The sequence below is a fragment of the Canis lupus genome, chromosome 9 (genome assembly GCF_048164855.1).
Source record: "Canis lupus baileyi chromosome 9, mCanLup2.hap1, whole genome shotgun sequence".
Lineage (NCBI taxonomy): Eukaryota > Metazoa > Chordata > Mammalia > Carnivora > Canidae > Canis > Canis lupus.
This window is the reverse complement of record NC_132846.1, coordinates 42314869-42331436: the sequence shown is the minus strand read 5'-3', so window position 1 is coordinate 42331436 and position 16568 is coordinate 42314869. Positions and strand designations below refer to the sequence as shown.

Genomic DNA, 16568 nt, shown 5'->3' with positions numbered 1-16568 from the left:
AAAAGTAACAAAATTAAACTAAAATAATTAGTTAAGGGTTACATAAAAATAAAACAGATAAAGTGTCACATCCAAAACATAAAACTTTGGGAGAAGTTGTAAAAATGTAGTTTTGGAATGTGTTCAAATTTAACTTGCTATCAAACTAAATAGATAGTTCTGTACATAGAATGTTATATGTGAACTCCACAGTAACCACAAACCACAGTAACCACAGTAACCTCACAAACCACAAAGGAAAAATTTATAGTAAATATACAAAAGATAATATAAAAGAAATCTAAACATTACACTAAAGAAAGACAACATCCCATAAAAGAGAAGAAACAGAGAGGAATTACAAAAACAGCCAGAAAACAATGAATAAAATGGCAGTAAGTATATATCTATCAATAATTACTTTAAATGTAAATGGACTAAATGCTTCGATCAAAAGATATAGTGACTAAATGGACAAAAAAACAAAAACAAAAACAAAAAACAAGACTCATCTACATACTTCCTATAAGAGACTCATTTTGGCAGTAAAGACATATACTGACTGAAAGTGAAGGGATGGAAAAAGATATTCCATGAAATACAAATGCAAATAGCATAGCTATACTCATATCAAACAAAACAGATTTTAAAGCAAAGACAGTAATAAAAGACAAGGAAGGGCATTACATAATGATAATGCAGAAGGAAGATATAACATTATAAATATTAAACACCCAACATTGGAGCACCAAAATAATACAGCTATTATTAGCAGGCCTAAAGGGGGAAATTGACAGCAATACAATAATATTAGGGGACTTTTAATACCCTACTTACATGAAAAGATAAACCATCCAGACAGAAAATCATAAGGAAGAATCAGCCTTTAACAAAATATTAGAGCAGATGGACTTAATAGTTATATACAGAACTTGCCTTCCAAAAGTAGCAAATACACATTCTTCTCAAGTGCACATAGAACATTCTATTCTCCAGGATAGTCCATATGTTAGGCCATAAGACAAGTCTCAGTAAGTTCAAGAAGACTGAAAACATATAAAGCATCTTTTCCTACCACAATTATGTGAAACTAGAAATCAATTACAAGAAGGAAATTAGAAAAAAATCACCAATACATAAGTAACATACTACTGAACAACCACTGGGTCATCAAAGAAATATAAGGAAGTAAACACACACACACACACACAGACACACAAGCAAACCTTGAGAAAAATGAAAACAAAACAAAACGAAATCTAAAACAAAAGAAATCTAAAATCAAAATTTGTTGCATACAGCAAAAGCAGTTGAGACATTCATAGCAATCCAAGCCTACTTGAGGAAACAAGAAAAATATCAAACAATCTAAATTTAACACATAAAAGAATTAGGAAAAAAACAAACCAAGCTTAATGGTAGTATAAGAAAGGATATAATAAATAACAGAATGAAATAAAGACTAAAAAGACAAAAGAAAAGATCAAAGAAAAGTTGTTCTTTGAAAAAATAAAACTGATAAAACTTTCAACTAGATTTATCCAGAAAAAAAGAGAGTAGGCTCAAGTAAACCAGAAATGAAGAGAAGTTATAACTTATACCAGAGTCATAAGAGATAACTATGAACAATTACATGCCAACAAATTGAACCTAGAAAAAAAAAGATAAATTCCTAGATATATACTATCATATAAGACTGAATCAGGAATAGAAAATATAAATAAAGTAATCACAAGTAAGGAGACTGAATCAGTAATCAAAAACATCCCCTAAGGTAAAAGTTAAAGACCCAAAGGCTTCACTGGTAAACTCTATCAAACATTCAAAAATGATTTAATAGCTATCGTTCTTAAAACTCCTCCAAAAAGCTGAACAGGAAGATATGCTTTCATACTCATTTTACAAAGCCAGTATAACTCTGACACCAAAACAAGGGCACTGCAAAAATATAAAAACTATAATCCAATATCCTTGGTAGAGATGTAAAAATCTTGAACAAAATATTAGTAAACTGAATTCAGAAATACATTAAAAAGATCATATATCACGATCAAAGTGATATAATTCCAGGGATGCAAAAATGATTCAACATTCACAAATTAATCAACATTATATCCATTAACAAAATGGAAGAAAAAAATCATAAAATCATTTCAATAGATGCACAAAAAGTATTTGACAAAATACAATCTCCACTTATGATAAAAACCATCAACAAAGTGGGCATAGAGGGAATGTATCTCAACATAATAAAGGCTATATATGTCACATCCATAGCAAATGTCATACTCAATAGTGAAAAGCTGCAAGTTTTTTTTATCTAAGATCAAGAATAAGACAAGGATGTCAACTCTCCCTGGTTTTATTCAACATATTAAAAGTTGTAGCCACAGCAATTAGGTAAGAAAAGAAATAAAAGGTAGAAATTGAAAAGGAAGAAGCAGAACTATCACTACTTGCAGATGACATACTACATACAGAAACCCTAAATACTGCGCCAAAAATTATTATGCAAAAATATGACAAATTTATACACACTAATAAAGAATTATTCTGAAAAAGAAATCAAGAAACAATCCACTTTGGGCACCTGAGTGGCTCAGTGATTGAATGTCTGCCTTTGGCTCAGGGCATGATCCCAGGGGTCTTGGGATCAAGTCCTGCATCAGGCTCCCCACAGGGAACCTGCTTCTCCCTCTGCTTGTGTCTCTGCCTCTCTCCATCTCTCATGAATAAATAAAATCTTAAAAAAAAGAGAAACAATCACCTTTACAATTTCATTTAAAAGAATAAAATAGCTAGGAAAAAATTTAACCAAAGAGGTAAAAGACCTTTAAGCTAAAAAATATCAGAAACTGGTGAAAAAAATTGAAGAAGGCACAAAAATGGAAAAAAAAAAAAAACCATTCCATATGCATGGACTGAACAAATATTGTTAAAATGTCAGTACTAACCAAAGCAATTTACATTTAATGCAATCCCTATAAAATAACATCAGCATTTTTCACAGAACTAGAACAAATAATCCTAAAATTTGTATGGAACCACAAAAGACCTCTAATAGCCAAAGCAATCTTGAAAAAGAAAAGAAAAGCTAGAAGCATCACAATTCAAGGCTTTGAGTTATATTATAAAGCTGTGGTGATCAAGACAGTATGGTATTGGCATAAAAACAGACACACAGATCAATGGGAACAGAAGACCTAGAAATGGACTAATAACTGTATGGTCAACCAATCTTCAACAAAGCAGGAAAGAATATCCAATGGAGAAAAGGCAATCTCTTCAACAAATGCTGTTGGAAAAACTGGACAGCAACATGCAAAAGAATGAAACTGGACCACTTTCTTACACCATATATAAAAATAAATTCAAAATGGATGAAAGACCTAAATGTGAGACAGGAATCTATCAAAATCCAGAGGAGAACACAGAAATAAACTCTTTGATACCAACTGTAGCAACTTCTTACTAGATGTGTCTCCTGAAGCAAAGGAAACAAAAGCAAAAATGAACTACTGGGACTTCATCAAGACCAAAACCTTCTGCACAGTGAAGGAAACAATCAATAAAACTTAAAGGCTACCTATGGAGTGGCAGAAGATATTTGCAAATGAATATCTGATAAAGGGTTAGTGTCTAAAATCTATAAAGAACTTATCAAACTCAACATCCAAAAACCAAACAATCTAGGTAAGAAGTGGGCAGAAGACATGAAGAGACATTTTTCTAAAGAAGACATCCAGGTGGCTAACAGACATATGAAAAGATCTCAACATTGCTCATCATCAGGGAAATAAATACAAATCAAAACTACACTATCACTTCACACCACTCAGAATGGCTAAAATTGAGTTAATTTTTCTATCAGGTATGAGATTTAGGTTGAGGTTCCCTTTTTTTGGTTATGGATATCCAATTGTTCCAACATCATCTGTTGAAAAGGTTCACTGAATTGCTTTTATAGCTTCATTAAAAATCTATTGAACATATCTAAATCTACTTATGGGTTGTCTACTTTGTTTCATGTGTCTGTCTTTCTGCCAATACTACACTGTCTTTACTGTAAACCTTATCATTGGATAGAGATCATTGGATTGTCTTTCCACTTTTTCTTTTTAAAAATTGCATTAACTGTTCTAGAACCTAGATTTTTTCATATAATTTTAGAAAAAAATTATATAATTGTATGTCTACAAAAAACTGGTTAGGTTTTTGACTGGAATTGCATAAACCTATATATCAATATGAGAAGAATGGACATCTTTGGTGTTCATGAACATAGCATATCTGTCCATTTCTTTAGCATTTTGTAGTTGTTAGCATACAGATTACCTCGTGTGTTCTTAAGTGTACATTGATTTCTTCAGCATTTTGTAGTTGTCAGCATACAGATTACCACATGTGTGTTCTTAAGTGTACACCTAAGTTTTTAACTTTCTTTGGAGTGATGGTAAATAATATTGTTTTAAATTTCAGTTTCCAACTAGTGTGAGCATATAAAAATGCAATTAGAGTTTCTGTGTGTGCATGTGATCTTATATTCCCCAAATTAACTCACTTAACTTAGTAGTTGTAGGAATTTTTCTGTAGATATTTTTTTCCATGTAGACAATCACATAATCTGCAAATAGGGAGTTTTGTTTCTTACTTGCCAAATTTTGTGCCTATATATATGTATAAATATATATATTTGCCTTATTTGCTACTTAGAACTTCTAGTAATAAGTTGAAAATGAGTAGTGAAAGCAGATAACCTTGTTTGGCTTCTGTTCTTTGGAGGAGAGTATTAATTTTTTTTTCTCACCATTAAGTATGTTGTTAGCAATAAGTTTTTTGTAGATGCTCTTTATTAAGTTCAGGAAGTTTCCCTTTATTCCTAGTTTGCTGGAAGTTTTTACCATGAATGCATTTTAATTTTGTCAAACATGTTTACTGCAGTTGATATAATCATATACTCTTTCTTTAGCTTGTTGATATGGTGGATTAGACTGATTGCTTTCCCATGTTGGATACGTTTTGCATACCTCAAATAAATCCCATTTGGTAGTGGTGTATAATTTTTTTTAAGCCTTGTTGGATTTAATTTGGTAATATTTGTAGATTTTAAGTTCATGGTAAATAGAGGTCTGTAGTTTTTTTTTTTTTTTTGTACTATGTTTTCCTGATTTTGTTATCAGAGTAATACTAGCCTCATAAAATAAGGTGGGTAGTATTTCTTCCCTTTCTATTTTCTGGGAAAGACTGCCTAAAATTGATGTCAATTCTTCTTTAATGTTGGCAGAGCTCTCCAGTGAAACCATCTGGGGCTGCAGATTTGTTTATTAAGAGGTTTTTCATTATAAATTTAGTTTCTGTAATGTTTATAAGACTATGCACATTGTCTATTTGATCTTGATTAATTTTGGTAGTTTGGGGGTTTCGAGCAAGTGGTCCATTTCTGGTAAGTTGTTCAACTTATGAGTATAAAGTTTTTATAGTATTTTCTAATTATCTACTTAATTGATGGAAGATTTGTAGTTGTAGTCTTTGTTCAATCCTGGTTGGTATCAGTGATTTTATCTTTTCTCCTTTATCTTTGTTAGTCTAGTGTGTATCAATTTTATTGGGTCTTTAAGAGTCAGCTTTTTTTCCATCATTTTTCCCCATTGTTTTACTCTTTTCAATTCCATTGATACTAATTCTTGAGAATTACTGTCTTCTTGCTTTGACAATATTTGGCTCATCTTTTTCTAGTTTCTTGAGACAGCAGCATGGATTACTGACTAGAACTTCCCTCTTCTCAAGAAATTAATGTTTTCACACTATATCTCTTTTTCTAACTTTTTACTTTCAAACTACCTATGTCATTATTTTTGAAATGAGTTTCTTGAAAATAACATATATTGAATCATTTCTAAAAATCCATTATGTCAATCTGTCTTTTTCACTGGTATATTTGAATTATTTATATATTTAAGGGAATTACTGACATTTTAGGGTTTAAATGTGTCATTTTATTATTTGTCTCAGTGTCTTGTTTCTCATTGCTTATTGGGGATTACTTGAACAAATCTTAGGATTCCATCTTAATTTACAGTGTTTTTGAGTATATCGTTTTTTTTTTTTTTTTAAGATTTTATTTATTTATTCATGAGAGACACACACAGAGAGAGAGGCAGAGACACAGGCAGAGGGAGAAGCAGACTCCATGCAGGGGGCCCGATGTGGAACTCAATCCCGGCACTCCAGGATCACACCCTGAGCCAGAGGCAGATGCTCAACTGCTGAGCCACCCAGGCGTCCCTCTTTTTAAATCTTAATTAAGTTTTCTCATTTCCTTTCCAATTCTTTTTAGAGAATTTATTTATTCTTACAGGGTAGGTTTTCTCGTGGCAAATTCTTTAAGTTTTCTTTTGTCTGAATGTGTCCTTATTTCTTTTTCATTTCTGAAGAATAATTTCGCTGGATTTGGGCTTCATGATTGACAGTTCTTTATTTCAGCACTTGAAAAACTTGTTCCACTTCCTTCTGGCACAACTGTTTTCCACCACCGTCCCCTAATCAGTCATTTATATTGGTGATTGTACTTTTTAGTTCTGTAATTAACATTTTGTTCCTTTTTGTAATTTCTATTTTCTTAATTTGTTTCAAGAAAATTAGTAATTGCTTGTTGAAGCATTTTTATGATAACTGCTTTGGAATCTTTGTCAGATAATTCTAACATCTGATTCATCTTTGTGTTGGTGTCTGTTGCCTTTTTTGTTTTGTTTTGTTTTTCACTGAAGTTGTGGTTTTCTCTGTTCTTGGTATGATGATTTTTTACTGTACCCAGGGCATTTTGGACATTATGAAATTCTAGATCATATTTAATCATCTTTTTTTTTTTTTTTTAGCAGCTGTCCCTTTGTTGTGGTATAGTATGAGGGCCATATAAATATCTATATTCAGTTTCTTGCTGGGTCCCACTGACACCACTCTGGCAAAATTGAGGCATGGATTCATACTACTTCATTAAAGACAATAGGGAAGAAGTTTAGGTCCTCTCTCGGCCCTGCTGAAACGTTTCTGGCAAAAGTGGGGCATCACCTTGCTCCACATTATTGATAGTATGGGGTAGATGTTCAGCTGCCTGCTGCGCCCTGCTGACACCAAGAGGGGAAGCACTAGGTTAACTTTTACTGAGGATGAAAAATCAATTATCCCCATCTCATTCAGTCTTATTGATACAGACCGGGATGGAGTCACATCTCCCTTACAGGCCTCAGAGACACATGAAATGGAAGGTAAAGGAGAGTGGTGAGTAGCTCCACCTTGCACTGTCTCTTTAGTGTAACTGCTGCTTGGAGGGGGTGGAGACTCAGCTCATTACTGGACTCTATTAAGAATATCCTGCTATAGGAAGCAAAACACAGCCTATTTCCCCTGGGCTGTAGAAGATCAACTACTCACTTTGCCCCATCTACAATATCCTAGCAGGGAAATCAGAGCCCTGTCTACTCTATGGGAGTGTGGGAGACCAACAGCTCCTGGCTCAGCCCTGCCAATGAACACTATCAGGGGAAGGATTCAAAGCTTTGCCATCTGCTTCTGGGGATAGCAGGGGTGAGGTGGAAGATCAGCTTTCTGCGTGGCTCTGCTAAAACTCTGGGGAAGCTAAGTAGCCCATTGGTGTCTGGCTAGAGTAAGGTGTGTTTTGCCAAAGGCTTTTGTCCTGTTAGTCCTGGGTCCTTTGAATTTAAGGGACAGGCTCTCCTAGGTGTTTGTGTTTTGTTTTGTCTGTACTTGTTGGTGTTTCCAAGTTAGAGGCTTCATCAGTGTCCTGTTCAGATTAAACAGGAGGCAAAAAGGAAACCCAGCTAACTCTGCTGTGTCATTCCTCAAGTCCTGAAGTCCTTAGAAAGTCTGATTTCTTCTTCCTACCCTCAAGAGTCTTTCTATGCTTGTTTATTTTGTAATATCCAGGGATTTTTAGTTATAAAAGAAAAGATTTGGGAAGAATAGAGCTACTGTATTTTAGCTAGAACCAAGTCTCCTCAGTAGGAATACTTTTGAAACTTGATAAACTTACTGTAATACTATCTGGAGTAATTAATACACAAGCCAACAGTATAAAAAAAAAACCCACAAACATTTCCTATTATGTTAAAGAAGCACTATAACTAAAGCAATATGGTGCTGGCAGTGGAATAAATGGATTGATAAAACAAAAGTTCAGGAAAAGACAGGCTTATGTATGTGTAAATGTGTGTCAAAACATGAAAATTTAGAATATGATAAATGAGGCAATTGAAACCAGTGGAGGACAAGATTTTTTTTTTCAATAAATTGGGCTGGGAAAATAAAGGTACATTTGAAAAATATTTTGTAGGTTTAGTCATCCCATATATAAAAATAAACTTATACCAATATAAATTGCGGATAAAGAATTAATATTTAAATATTTCTACTTAAAATAAACATACCCAACGTAATAGTATACCTGGCTAACTATCTTGGAAAACAGTTTGATTTCATACAGAAAAGTTGAAAATACACATTACTGAAAACTCAGGGATTCCATTCCTCAGTATATACCTCAAAGAAACTCTCACACAAGATACTTTTATAAGAATTTTATAACATCATTTTTCATAATAGCTCTAAATGGAAACAAGGTGAATGTCCATCATGTGTATGATGTCTAAGTAATTTGAGGCACAATGGAGTATTTTACAGCAAAAACAAACAAAAAAACAAAAAAAGAACAAAAACAACCTCCTCAAAAAACCTTAGCTATAGACAACAATATGAATAAATTTCAGTGTCAAACCAAAGTAAGGCATAAGAGAATGCATACACTGTGATTCAATTCATATTAAATTCAAATTTTTTTTAAAAATTTATTTATGATAGTCACAGAGAGAGAGAGAGAGAGGCAGAGACACAGGCAGAGGGAGAAGCAGGCTCCATGCACCGGGAGCCCGATGTGGGATTCGATCCCGGGTCTCCAGGATCGCGCCCTGGGCCAAAGGCAGGCGCCAAACCGCTGCGCCACCCAGGGATCCCAATTCATATTAAATTCAAAGAGAAACACAAATAAATGTTAATATTTAGGGATGTGTATAAAAGTAAAACTAAATAAAAGTAATGGAAATTAATAAAAACTCAGGCAATAGTCATGACTGGGCCAGGAATGTATTTGCATTTATCCCTTAAGCTTTTGGCCAAGCATCCACTATGTGGTGATTTATTGTAATCAATCAATAAATGCTTAGTTCCAACTATGTATGAACTAAATAATAATTTCTAGTGCTAGAAATATTGTGAAGATTATCATACTTTGTTAAAACTGAATTATGTTTTATTAATCAATCATATTTTAATAATAAAAATAAACATGAATATTTACATGTGGTATATTGTGGATGTATTTCAAATTTGAACTCAATTGTATTACTTAGATAATTTAAAATTACTGTTATTTATCAAGTAAAATGAACAGTACAACCATATGTTTCACATTTCCTCCAATCAAAACAAGATACCTGATTTTAGTTGAAAATGCTAATGGTGCCATCAAATAAATGTTGATAAAGTATTTTATAACAAGTTTTCTTCCAACACATTTGAAACAAGAATCAATTTCATATTTTTTATGCCTCTAGCTTCAAACTCTCTGAAGCTATTTTAGATATACCACCAGAAATCCATTTTAAAAATCAAAGTAATGTCACCCTGTCATCCATGAATCATTTTTTTTGAAGGAATCTCCTGAGGGATAAATATTCTAACTCTAGAATTTCAAAAAACACAATGAAAAAATTACTTCTTTAGAGAAAAGACACTATAAAAAAATAGGCAGTGTTTCTGATAATTAAACTAATAAAAAATATATGAATCCTTTGGTTCTTGAATGGGTCAACAATTTTGGTTCACTGTCATTACCTTATATAGATTTTTAAGGTGATTTCATTAACAGGATGGCCTCAAGTAATTCTTTTTTTTTTTTAAATTTATTTATGATAGTCACACAGAGAGAGAGAGAGGCAGAGACACAGGCAGAGGGAGAAGCAGGCTCCATGCACCGGGAGCCCGACATGGGATTCGATCCCAGGTCTCCAGGATTGTGCCCTGGGCCAAAGGCAGGCGCTAAACCGCTGTGCCACCCAGGGATCCCTCAAGTAATTCTTAGATAAGGACAAATCTCAATATCAATTGAAAGATAAAATTATCTGTCTTCTGAGGTTCAGGCTGATTTCACCAATGACTTAATGGGTATTTAGTTATCTGAGAGGGATCTCAAATTTAGTAAGTACAAAACTTACCCTCTTTCTTCTCAAACTTATTCTTTCTACTTCCTCTTTAAGTTAATAGCAACACAACCTGCTTTGGACCTAAGGTTTCTCCCAAAGTATTTTATGAATTTATATCAAGTTGGAATGAGTCTTTTGATAATCCTGCTTTTTTTTTTTAATGCTAGAATGTAATTATTGGATTAATTACTGATATTGGCTATATACATGTGACATATTGGCACTAATAGTACATTACATGATAGACTAATGATATTAACTGATTTTAAAATACTGTGAGAAAATGAACAATTACTGATGAAGATTTGAACTTCTTGAACTTGATTTTAGAAAGTTTGATTAAATCAAGCTTAATGATTTGTTCAGATCTTTACATGTCACGGTTAACAAGTTAATAACTCAATATTGTTATCCTTGACTATTGCTATCCATTTGTTAAATTTTATTTATATAATATATGGTAAGTTTAGTTTTTATTGGATTGTAAATTGCTCTTAGAGGAGGGCCACATGATATACCAGAAGAAAGTCCATAGGATTAAGTAAAATGTTAAAAACAGAAGAATGCAGATGATTTAATTTTTCAAGAATAAGGTCAAGTTTTCATTTAATGTACTATAAATTTTAACTTGCAATTAGCTACTGTGTTTTCAGTGGAATCAAGAAATATTCTCTGGAAACTGGTATTATTTATAATTATTGAAAACTTACAGGGAAAATAAAACAACTTAGAAAGATAATCCATTTTGCATAGTAAATGATAATGTACAGTGTTTCTTAAGTAGAGTTTCAATGAATTTCACATAAAAGAGTTCCTTTTAGATCCTCCAAATATTTTTCATACATATGCATTGATAATAGTAATTGAAATCTGATGAGGGTTATCTTATATTTTTAAATTCAAATAAGATAACTGTGAATTAAATGATGTCCCAACACATCCAAAGATTCAATAGTATAAAGAAAAAGCAATCCTTTCCCCACCTACCCGGCATGATACTAAGTCTTCTTAGAGATGAAAAATGGCATACTATACCTTGATTTCTTCTATTTCATCTGGTACTATCTTGTATGCTGATATAGTCCCACCCAACCTGAAATTAGGAAAAGAAAATATTCTCAAAACTGGCAATAGTGTATAAAAATATATGGACTATTTCTACCCTTAGGCATCAGACTGCCACCATTAATTGTCCATTGCCCACCCCAAGAACCGGGAATAAAAATGAACTTTTCATGCTTAAATTTTCCATATATTACTTAAAAAGAGTTTTTTGATGACTACTAAAAGAGGAAACATAAAATTATATTTTTAGCTGTAAACTTCTCTTATTGATACTTTTTTAATAATGCTACTACTTTTGCTGATGGACTCTGTCACAACTAAGATGTAGCAAGAACTAATAGCAGACATGTTATTTCCTTTTTTGGTTTGTTTTTAATTAACAGAATTTACTTTTTAGAGCAGTTGTGACTTTATGAAAATTGAGTAGAAAATAAAGAGATTTACTTCCCAGATGCCCCACCAAGTTTCCTTGTTATTAACATCTCATCTTAGTGTTATACACGAGTCACAATTGATGAATCGATAATCATTTTGTTTCTTTTTAAAATTAATTTAAACAAGGAGTCAGAGAAATGTGTGTGTATGTCCATATTTGTCCAAGGAAAACAGCTGAATGTTTAAGGGTTACAATTTAGTCCCTAAAATACGATCTTTGCCTTAAAGCAGTGAGGTTACTGCCATGTTCACCTGTTTGAAATTGTGTTGTATTTGTTTTTTTTTGTTTTTTTTAAAGAAAGTCACTAAGATTTATATGTAACACTTATCATCTGCCAGGTATGTCATACATTATCTAATTTAATTCTTATAACTCTTGCCATTGTAAAGATGAGGATAATGAGACACAGAATGATTCAGTAATTTTCACAACGAAGGAAGTAATTGAGATGAACATTAAGTGTAAAATATATACCAAATTTAAAGTATTTAGTATAAAAAAGGTTAATTTAAGAATACTGAATACATCCTAATAATATAGTGGATATATTGAGTTAAATTATATTTTTAAAATTAAAAAAAATTTTTTTAATAACTTAATCCAGACAAATGAATTTTATTAAAAACTCTACATTTAAACCCTTTAATATTACAATTATCCTTGCTAATGGAAAAAGTATTCAAACCTTGATTTGAGAAGTACTTCCTAGATTTAAAGTGCCATGTTTAAATGCTGAAACATTAATGACATTTAACTTAATTCATATTATACAACATATATAAATGATATACTAAATAAGAACATAGTAAGATAAATAACAAGACAAGATGTTATCAAAATGAAAAATTATGTAACTACCCATAAAAGGTTTGAAGCATGCACTTAAAAAGTGTTTGCACTAGTCAATTATTAAAGTTTTAAGTTAAAAGTTGAGATTGTTGGAATATCAATAAAGAAATTAGAGAAAGAGCTATTGAAAACTCAAGGACAACTTACAGTCTTACAAATAATGAGTTATACATTTTATTCTCTGAGTTTATGTTATGTAATAGATACAGCCCAGAAAATGAGAATGCAAAGAAATCATAGTCTTACATAGAAAGAAGCAAACTGAGTAAACAAATGTAATATGATGCACTTAGGTGTCACAATAGAACTAGCCAGAAGTTGAAAGTTTGAAATTATTTCAAAATAAAGTTTTTAAGAAGTATCTATCATTATCAAGTAGACTGGTAATAGTATAAGCAGTCTACAACAACTATTAAGTAAATGCCATAGATTACAGAAATAGTTTAGATTTGTTAGTACAATAATGATTCAAAGATGCAATGGTGATAATGGTTGACTCGTGGAAGAAAAAATAAAAACAAAGTTGCTATTATAAACTTCAATTTTATTTCAATAAAAAAAATCATTTTCTCTGGAATAATGTAGACTACCAGTGCTACATGTATTGCTTTTGCTGAAATCCCAACATAGGGAAGGTAGGCTTCTAGATTAGTATCCCTACATTAACTTCAGATCAATCACAATGATTTTAACTATTAAAAAGGCATGTAAATGGAGGAGGAGTTAAGATGACAGAGGAGGGGCCCCTCGGTGACTCAGCTGGTTATAGTATAGGGTCTCTCTCAGCTCAGGTCGTGATATCAGCGGGAGCCCCCCAATGCACAGAGCTCCCTGCTTCTGGCGAGCTTGATTCTCCCTCTCCCTTTGCCCTTTCCTGCCACCTGTGCTCACTTTTGCAGCGCTCTCTCACCCTCTCTCTCTCTCTCATATGTGTGTGCTGTCTCTCCCTCTCAATAAATAAAATCTTGAAAAAAAAAAAAGGACCCTAAAGTTGACTTGTTCCTAGAAAGCAACCACATAATTATCAAATTATTCTGAACACCTGAGAAATCAATAGGTGGAGTAGGGCAGTAGGGAACCCTAAAGTTGACTTGTTCCTAGAAAACCACAGTTATCAAATCATTCTGAACACCTGAGAAATCAATAGGTATGAGAAAACAAGTGCTGCAAGTCTACGAGTAGATACGTACTACCATTTGGAAGGTAGGAAATGAGACTTGGATCAGGTATGATATAGCTGAGGAGAAAGCAGCAGGGAGGGAACCTACTTAAGGAGGCTACTGCAAAGTATTACAAGCAGCAGAGTGCAGAATCAGAACTTTTTTTTTTTTAATTTTATTTATTTATGATAGTCACACAGAGAGAGAGAGAGAGGCAGAGACATAGGCAGAGGGAGAAGCAGGCTCCATGCACCGGGAGCCCGACGTGGGATTCGATCCTGGGTCTCCAGGATCGCGCCCTGGGCCAAAGGCAGGCGCTAAACCGCTGTGCCACCCAGGGATCCCCAGAATCAGAACTTTTAGAAGGCTTCTACGATACCATACAAAGGGGCCTGGCTTAAAGGTGCTCAAGTGGTGAAATCCCAGGTATGAGGGCATGGTCTCATGGGTTAAAAGAATGGGTGGTGCCTAAGTGTGGCACTGTTCCCAGGCACAAGACCATGGAAGCAGGCTGAGGACAGGGAGTACAGGTGCCAGTCTGGCTAGTGTGGCCATAAACTGTCAACCACTGTGTGGTTGTGCAAACACTTTCCTGGGACTAGTGGGGCAAACGGCAGAGGCCTGGCAAGACATTCCTTGGGAGGAACGTGCGGGTTCTCACCACAGGAGTCCCTAAAATTTGGTTGGAGTTTTGGAACTCAGTTGCATGCCTGAGATAAGAACACTCATGCACAGGCAGGGTGAACACAGAATTCTGAAGGAAACCAAGAAGACAGGAGTGATTGACTGGTCTCTGTGAGGAAGCACTGAAGGGTGGGTGATGGGAATTTTCATCTTCAGGGCTAAAGAGCAGAGCAGGAGCCATATTCATCCTGCCCATCAGCGCTGAGAGCCTTCAGGGAGCAAAACAGCACAACCTACTGGAGTCCAGAGCTGCTTACATGAACCCATGCCTCCCTGCACCATTATGGCACATTTCCATGAGGGCATGTCCACCTGAGAATCAGCACAACACACCCTTCCTCCAGATAACCAGCACAAACAACTCACTCACAGCAAGTTTACTGATCACAGAGGGCCACAAAGCTTTAGCTTGAGGGAAAAATAGTATCTAGCATTCACTGTTTTTTTATTGTTTAGTCTTTATTATTATTTTCAGTTTTTTTTCAATATTTCTAATTTTTTATAATTCATAAGTATGTTTATTCTTTGTTTCCTTGCATATATATACATATATATATATATGTATATATGTCTAAACTGAATTTAAAACGATTATAAAGATATCAGCTGGGCTTAAAAAAACCATAGAAGACACTAGAGAACCCCATACCATAAGAAAGAACTAAAATTTAGGCAAGCTGAAATAAAAAATGCTATCATTAAAATGCAGTGCCAAGTGGAGACCATAAAAACAAGGACAAATGATTCAGAAGAGTGAGTCCGTGATATGTAAGTTAAACTTTTAAAGAAAGATGAAGCTGAAAAAGAAAGAAAAATATGTATTACATATATAACAATAAGCAATGTATCTGAAAAAAAATTAAGATCAGCAGTCATAAGACTACTACCTGGACCTGAAAAAAAGGTTAAACGACCCCAGAGAAACCCTTGCTGGAGAGATAAAAGACCTAAAACCTAGTCAGACTAAAAATAAAAAGAATAAAAAAATAAAAAAGGTATAACTGACAAGCAAAACAAACAGGATATAATCACTATGAGGATTGAAGAAGCAGAGGAGAGGATAGGTGATATAGAAGGTAAAATTATGGAAAACAATAAAGCTGAGAAGAAGAGGGAACGAAAACTATTAGAAACTATTAGTTGAAGAAGGTAGATTCAGGGAACTCCGTGAAGCCATAAAGCAAAATAACATCCATATCATAGAAGTTCCAGAAGAGAAGAAAAGTAGGAAAAAGGAGCAGAAGGTATATCTGAACAAACTGTAGCTGAGAACTTCTCTAATCTGGGGAAGGAAAAGGCATTCAAGTGCAAGAGACACAGAGAACTCCCCTCAAAATCAACCAAAATAGGTCAACACCATGACACAGCATAGTGAAATTTGCAAAATACAAAGATAAAGAGAGAATTCTAAAAGCAGCTCGGGAGAAAAGGTTCTTAACCTACAACAGTAGACACATAAGGCTGGCAGCAGACCTGTCCACAGAGACCTGGCAGCCAGAAGGGACTGGCATGATATATTCAATGTGCTAAGCAGGAAAAATATGCAGCCAAGAATACCTTACCCAGCACGGCTGTCATTCACAATAGAAGGAGAGATAAAGAGTTTCCAAGACAAACAAAAACTGAAGGGCTTCGTAAATACTAAACCAGCCCTGCAAGAAATATTAAAGGGGACCTGTTGAGTGGAAAGAGAGACCTAAAGTAACAAAGACCAGAAAGGAACAGAGACAATCTACAGGAACAGCAACTCCACAGGTAATACAATGGCACTAAATTCATGTCTTTCAACAATTACTCTGAATGTAAATGGACTAAGAGCTCCGATCAAAAGACACAGGGTATCACAATGGATACAAAAACAAGACCCACTGATATGCTGCTCACAAGAGACTCATTTTATACCCAAAGACACCTCCAGATTGAAAGTGAGGGGGTAGAAAACCATTCATCATGCTGATGGACATCAAAAGAAAGCTGGAGTGGCCATCTTTCTATGAGACAAAGTCGATTTTAAACAGACTGCAATAAGAGCTGAAGACAGACACTGTATCATAATAAAGGGGTCTATCCCAACAGGAAGATGTAACAGTTGCAACTATTTATGTCCCTAACTTGGGAACA

The 16568-nt window shown here is 34.0% G+C and overlaps 1 protein-coding gene across 14 annotated transcripts in view; it reads right to left on the bottom strand.

Annotated features, from left to right (window-relative positions):
* The window catches only part of GPHN (gephyrin), a 625629-nt gene that overhangs the window by 339323 nt on the left and 269738 nt on the right, over nucleotides 1-16568 (bottom strand). For all 14 annotated transcript variants that reach the window (XM_072838965.1, XM_072838966.1, XM_072838969.1 and 11 more), the window contains exon 3: nucleotides 11289-11346. In XM_072838965.1, the coding sequence (XP_072695066.1) occupies nucleotides 11289-11346 (58 nt within the window). The remainder of the gene's footprint in view (nucleotides 1-11288; nucleotides 11347-16568) is intronic.